Raw genomic sequence first — 6,971 nt, 5'->3', positions numbered from 1 at the left:
ACAATGTTAGCCGTGCAAAACACTATTATCATTATAAACACCTAATCACTAGTCTCAGGTCTGGTTGAGTCATGGAGTACCATTAGCCATGGCATGACCCCTGCAAAAGACTATTACCATTGTGAGAACATAGTCACTAGTCACCGGTCTGGTTTGCCTCATGGAGCACCAGCAGTGATAGCATGATTAGCTTAGTTAAAAAAATGCATGTTTGGTTTCTCCCGTTATGATGGAATTTGGACAAGAAGATTCATCTAGAACCCAGTTTTCCAAATTTGTATGGTAGATTTACTTTCCTACTGGTGTCTAAACATGGCAAGTGATGTGGTTCGGCTATGACCTATATGTGATTAGGCTGTTTGAGAACGTGGTGCTCATTCCCCCACTCATTGTTTGGCCAGAGTGCCAATCTTATACAATTTTTTGTCCTGTTTTCTTATGAATAACTCTAAAAGGGTAGTTTGGTCATTATCTTATATCAGGATTGGGTTACGTATTTTGATATTATCTTGTTATTTATGAGATAAAAAAAAGGCCAAGAAGAGAAAAGACTCGGGTTGGTCTCTCTCTTGTTTTGTTGAGAAATAACAAGAGGCAAACCCAAGTGGGTACTTTGCCTGTCTCCTACGTTTGTCAAATTATCCACGTCGGGATCTCATCCCCTTGACTGAACTTCAACTGCAAGCCTGTAAAGGTTGCAACTTTCATCCATGGTAAGAAGTGGTTCTTTGTCTTTCTACTGAAATTTACAGATAATCATACTATTTCTTCACTCTTTTTGATGTGTCTCTTTTTATTATGATTAGCTCCAATCCTTCCTAAAAAAGACAAACTTGAGTGTTGGCTTTGATTTTTTTCTTCTTTTTTATTCCCCTCCCCCCCTCAAGTTTTTGCATATATATGCTAGTTCCATATGCAAATGGGAGACGTGGGTTCTCAGCCCTCTTGAGCCTGCAGAACCTTCACATTTGCAAGGCATCAACTGCTGTGCACAGTGGAAGCACAACTGCACAAGGGTACATTAGTTATTTAAATTTTCTTATATATATATATATATATATATATATATATATATATATATATAGAGAGAGAGAGAGAGAGAGAGAGAGAGAGAGAGAGAGAGAGCGTTTTGTCTGAATTTCTCTGTCCATGTAATTTTCTTTCCTTTGTAATATTTAGATTGGATGGCCATTGTTATAGGGAATTGGAATATCCAATTTATTGGGACATTTTTAAAAGTGTTGATTTTTTTAGTTCAGTTGGGTAATAGAATTGGAAGGAATGTAGCCACTTATCACTTTATTGGTCTCTTCACCCCCTCGTATTTGTTGTTGTTGTTGTTCTGCTTTGGAGCTCGAGTTGGTTCCTGCATTGGTTTCATGTAATGGTCTTGTTGGCTTTCCAGTCTTTATGAATAAATCTTCTGCACTTGCAAGTTGTTACTAAGAATTCTGCACCACAGAAGCACAGGGAGGATTAATATCCCACTATGGGGTTGGTGTGGGGCTCTTTTGCTCTTTAATGATCTCTGCTTCTTTATGCAGGTTGCATATACAATGGAAGATTTGGGTTTGCAACAAGCTTAGGCGTGCAAGAATTTGATTTTGCCGGGAAGGAGACTAACTGCAATTCGAAGCAATGCCGGTGCCTCTTGCACCATACCCATCGCCCCCAGTGCCGTTTACCCCTCCAAATGGTAAACATGGTTCATCATTTCCGCGCATTATTTACATGAGTTTGACATCAATTGCCATCTAAAATGATGAATTTCTGGGATATTTATCTTGCATCATCTGCTTGGTTCGATCTATCTATAAATGGTTCTACTGTCTGGATATATTTTGTGGTTGTGGTTTGCCTGATGGACCATGAAGTTGTCATGATGAATTTATGGTCTGTTTATTTCCTATCATCCATTTGGTTGGATGTATTTTACAAATTGTTTTTCTGTAGGGATACATTTTGTCGTTGTGGTATGGCAGATGGACCATGAAGTTGTCTAAGCTAAGGTTTATATTGGTGGTTCTGCTTTTCAGATTTTCTTGAGCTACTAAGCTGGGACCACCATGTTGGATTTACTTTGAAATTTCGTTACTAAATTTTCTTTTTTGCTCCTGTTTCACTATTGGTTACTCATGTTCATGTTTCTTTGTGATGTCTTTCTGGTTACACCATAATCTTTATATACGAAATATCTTAATGAAATCAATTTTCTAATTAGCTCCCTTCACGATCTGCTCACTTCTTAGGTGTACAGAGTCAATTAGTATGTTCGGGCTGTCGGAATCTTCTTCTCTATCCGCTCGGAGCATCATCTGTCTGCTGTGCAGTTTGCAATGCAGTTACAGCAGTCCCACCACCTGGTATGTTCAACAATTCACTTTGCTGCTTTACTTTGAAATCTTAACCACTCAACATAAAAGGCTATTGTGCACATTTATAGCTTTAATTGTATTTTCTCATCTGCTGAAGTTTTAGCCACAAGTAATCATGATATTTTTAGGGGAAATGAACTGCTGAGCATAGTGGTAAAGCTCTTGCTGCTTGCATCTTGTGGGCCATATGCGTATTGGTCTATTCAGGTTGATTTTATGAATCTTATAGCTGCTGGATTTGCATCAGATATCTGCTGCATAGATGTGAAAGTTCTAATAGTACTAAAAAACTGCTCTACAAACAGAATCTTTTCTCATATGCTTGAGATAAAAAATTTCAAAATTTGATCTGTATCTTCTATCAATCTTATTAGTTTTCTAATTTGATTAAAATTTCAAATTGAAAAAGTATCTTCCTCAACTAAAACAAAAAAAGAAACAGAAGTGGCTCTGATGTGAGACCAGTAAGAAGACAAGCAAGTGCTTGTTTTTGCTTGAAATACATAGCTTCTCCAAAATTATAATAATAATACATTTAGGTTCAGGAACTTCAAAGTCTGTGTAGATCTGTTCTATAAAATACTTTTTTATAGTAAATAATAAATATTTCAAGGGAACATTTAATCCATAAGAATCCAAAATTTAGGAGAGCATAGGGATAAAACACTGTACAAACTATGTTAGAGAGGATTCCAATGAATATGGCTATGTGCACTGCGTATCTAGACACGTTAGAGCCTCATCATGAGTATGTTTGTCAGTTACTGTGGATATTGATGAATGCTAGAGTATAAAAACTTGTAAACCAAATAATTTTGGAGAACTGTTTCTTAGTGGGTCAAATGCTTCCTAAAGATTCGATGAGAATGGTTGTATACCTAAACCACAACTAGTAGACTTGGTATGCCTCCTAACGAGAGCCCTGTAACTTTATGGACTTGTTTCTCATAAATTCTGTCTTTGGTGGATGAACTTATCATTTCTTGTTACTATCTGTAAATTTGCTTTTACCACGAGATATGTAATAAGATATTGAAGTATAATCATCATTTAAGAGTTCTTTACAGATGACAACATGAGCTTGAAAGCTTGCAGTGGAAGTTTGATAATAGATGTCACGGAATGTTATCCTTTCCTTTTGTGTGCTTGTCACCCTTCTATGTCCTTAGTGAAGATGATAAAGTGCAGCTAGGGATGTTAAGATTCTGCCAAAATTACTGTGGAGGGCAATCCACTAAAGGAGCAGTGCATGTGATTTGTCCCAGTTCTTGAATTGGTGAAATTGCTGTAACAAGTGATCATTGAATTTCTTTATTAAGATATTATCTTTTATCTTTACAAATATCTGAAAGTTGCCAAGTTTTCCTTAAGTTAATCTCTATCCTTAAATTTATCTCTATCAAAGAATAATGTCTTATAGCTTTTACAACAGGCACAGAAATGGCTCAATTGGTCTGTGGTGGCTGCCATACTCTCTTGATGTACATTCGTGGGGCAACAAGTGTGCAGTGCTCTTGTTGTCATACTATTAACCTTGCTCTTGAAGGTAAAGAGATGATCATGAACTAATTTGTCGTTCTATTAAAAGATAAACAAGGTTCTCATTCACAAAGCTGGAAGCCCATGCAACTTCTCCTGTCCGGTGGTTCATTCAATTGCATGATATTTTATGATCCACCATTCAAGTGAAAATCCGAATTAACCTCAAGTTATATAGAGAGTGATGGGTCGGCCCTGCTGCATGCAAGGATAATCACAAACAGCTTTGTAGGATATGCAATGTTAAACAATCCTAATGTCACAAAGATTGTCTATATCTACCTCCACCATCATTTACAGCAGTTGTTTGATTTATTCAAATGCAATTGAAATAAATCATCAGCAATCCAGAGTGTGATTTGCCATCAACTTAGTGCCAGACTGTCAAGGACTATGTATCTTGTTTTGTTCATTTATCTGTTGTTTTTGAAACTTCCAAAACCTTAATTAGCTTTCTTGCATAAAAAAGATGAAAATTTAAAATATTATGCCTGAAAGAATTGCATCTTTTCTTTTTTTGCTTTCTGATAGCTGGAAAATATAGCTTATGAACTACGAGCATATCTTTTATATACAACCACATTCTGACTATTGAAGATTGCATCTAGATTGTGTTTGCTCAGATCTACATTCTATTTCCATTACGAGTCATGAAAGAAAATTTCAATGTCCAATTTTAGCTTCTTTAACCACTGTGAATGTCAACAAATATTGAAAATATATAAGGTTTTTATACTTTCATTAGTTAGTGATGTAATTTGATGTTGAATGTCTACAGTTTTGCACCATAGATGTAGCTCCCTGTATGGAAATACTTCCAGACTGCTGTGACTGACAGCCGCTCTGAGCATAATTTCTCTCAAAAAGCTCTAGAGCTCCTGTATGCATTTTTACTTCTTGCATAATCAGACAATCAAATAACCAGTGCACTATTAGAGAGAGACCTCATTTATGAGATCAGCTTTTATAACCTCTTCTGAACCAATAGAATGAAATGTTCTAATGGTACTTGTAAGATGGTTGTGTTTAGATGTGCTTACTCAATATGTAGCATTTATTCTTTACACCTAAAGTCAACAACAAAAATGATGCAACTAGTCTATTGCTCAAGGCTGTCTTATTTCTTTTGCAGCTAATCAGGTTGCACATGTGAACTGTGCAAACTGCCAAATGTTGCTGATGTATCAATACGGAGCACGGTCTGTGAAATGTGCAGTTTGCAGCTTCGTGACTTCAATTGGGGTCAGTGTGCTTGGAAACTGCAGCTTACCTTTATTTCCTGCTATTATCATCAAATATTTGAAGTTGATGAATGGCTTTATGTTCCATGTAATCAGTAATGGGTACTTTCTATTTGAGAGGGGAAATGGTTATTGGACATGCAGATGCCAATGCCTAGCATCTAAACATAGGGTTTCCATCAGCATGCAGTATTACTATGATAGGCATTATTTGTCTGCAGATATTTTCTTTTCTTTTACATGTTATGTTTCTATTTCATCTAGATGGATAGGAATCACCCTACTTAAAAATGCCAGGATGTCCATGATCTCTTGCTTTAGAACACAGCTTTATTTTGACTTGTTCTATAGAGATTAGGAATTCTCATGCTTTAGAATATGAAAAATAGTCATGGATGTATAAAAAAACGAACACTCTGGTTTTCCTTTTTGGTCGATGCTATCTTTGTATTCATCTAAGGTAATAGGAAAGTCTTCAGATATCAAACTGAAGATAATTAATATCAAAATTGATTGACATAAGAGCCATAGCTGAACCCTGTGACAATATCTAACATAAATTCTGCGTCTCTGGCTGCTTGCTTACAAGACAAGAAAAAGTCATAACAGATTTTTGTGATGGACTCCGTACTGATAGAAGTGATTGTGCTGTCTTTGAGAATTAAACTACTAAAATCTAATCATAATGTCCTTTGGGTGCTTTTGTCTGCTCTAGCCCGTCTATTTTACCCATAAGCTGATCACAGGTGAAGCAATGATCTTTTTGTAGTTTCACGTAATAGAACTTTTCAATAATATTATCTTAGCTTTTGTTATCAGAACATCTTTTTATATAGAGATGAATTGATATGTTTAAGTTTTTAACCTCTCCTTTCCTATTTTTCGTTGGGTCTTGTGCACGCAGGCTTCCCCGAGCACAGAACAGAAGGTTTAGCAGCTGAAAAGTACAATTTGGTAGAACGTTTGGTTCTAGAAATGGCTGTTCCTTCTTTATTTTTGGCTATGAAAATGAATAATTGACTTCGTGAAGGCGGTGAAAGGCTCTGTTTTTACCTCATGCACTCTGTAATTCGAATAAGCAGTTTTGATAGAGTGTGATATATGCAATGTGTTCTGCATCTAGAAGAGTGTTCATGTATGATAACTTGGGCCTTTGCCCAGATTAGCTACTATTGAAGACCAGTGAGGAAGGGACGAATCATATAAATCTCTCTCTCTCTCTCTCTCTCTCTCTCTCTCTCTCTCTCTCTCTCTCTCTCTCTCATCCAATAAAAATAAAATCTTCCCACTTGATTGGTGATCAGACGATCGAGCATATCTAAATCAGGACCAGCTAGAGTCAATTGGTGTCTATTACGTCTTGGGTTAACAATTCCCACCATTACATGAGACTTGGCTGACAAAATTAGAAATTGCAGGAGCCTTTAGGCTCCACAATGAGTAATATTAGCCGGTTCATAAGGATTATAAATTTGTATGATGGTGACCAGCATCCAGCTCCTATCTGCTGGAATGCCCAAAAAAGTTATATCGGAAAATGACCATATTGTACGACATGACGTGTTTCCCAAATGCTCCACAAATTTTGAAATCTGCCTGATGTCCAATTTTGTAGGTTTTTGACCTTTTTTATGATTTTTTTACCCTTAACATGTGCGAATTTCTTTCAATTTCTGTGTGTTACATCATAATGTTCTTCCGTCTAGTTAAATCTCATTAAAAACAAAATTTGTATAATATTTTCATAGAAATCACAAATTTTGCATAAATAGTATGGATATCGCGACACTACTTGCGAATTTTGTCAAGAGTTTCA

The 6,971-nt window shown here is 36.2% G+C and overlaps 1 protein-coding gene across 2 annotated transcripts; it reads left to right on the top strand.

The window, feature by feature from the left end:
• Positions 1-542: 542 nt before the first annotated feature.
• LOC149821979 (protein LSD1) lies at positions 543-6,362 on the top strand. 2 transcript variants are annotated; one of them, XM_089980047.1, is made up of 6 exons: positions 543-713; positions 1,545-1,696; positions 2,250-2,363; positions 3,808-3,921; positions 5,047-5,156; positions 6,060-6,362. In XM_089980047.1, exons 2-6 carry the CDS (start codon positions 1,639-1,641, stop codon positions 6,087-6,089), a joined length of 426 nt encoding a protein of 141 aa, XP_089836173.1. In that variant the 5' UTR covers positions 543-713; positions 1,545-1,638; the 3' UTR covers positions 6,090-6,362. The 2 variants fall into 2 exon arrangements, with proteins under 2 accessions (XP_089836173.1, XP_089836172.1); XM_089980046.1 differs by lacking the exon at positions 543-713 and adding an exon at positions 918-1,016.
• Positions 6,363-6,971: the final 609 nt, after the last annotated feature.

This window comes from Nuphar pumila, chromosome 11 (assembly GCF_984573655.1).
Source record: "Nuphar pumila chromosome 11, dmNupPumi1.hap1.1, whole genome shotgun sequence".
Lineage (NCBI taxonomy): Eukaryota > Viridiplantae > Streptophyta > Magnoliopsida > Nymphaeales > Nymphaeaceae > Nuphar > Nuphar pumila.
The sequence above is the reverse complement of the archived record's forward strand: the minus strand, read 5'-3'. Positions and strand labels throughout refer to the sequence as shown.

Excerpts from the sequence above, each read along its gene's own strand:
- LOC149821979 (XM_089980047.1), top strand. The coding sequence starts at position 1,639 with ATGCCGGTGCCTCTTGCACCATACCCATCGCCCCCAGTGCCGTTTACC. Across the intron at positions 1,697-2,249 it reads GCCGTTTACCCCTCCAAATG|GTGTACAGAGTCAATTAGTA; the intron begins GTAAACATGGTT and ends CTCACTTCTTAG. Across the intron at positions 5,157-6,059 it reads GCTTCGTGACTTCAATTGGG|GCTTCCCCGAGCACAGAACA; the intron begins GTCAGTGTGCTT and ends TTGTGCACGCAG.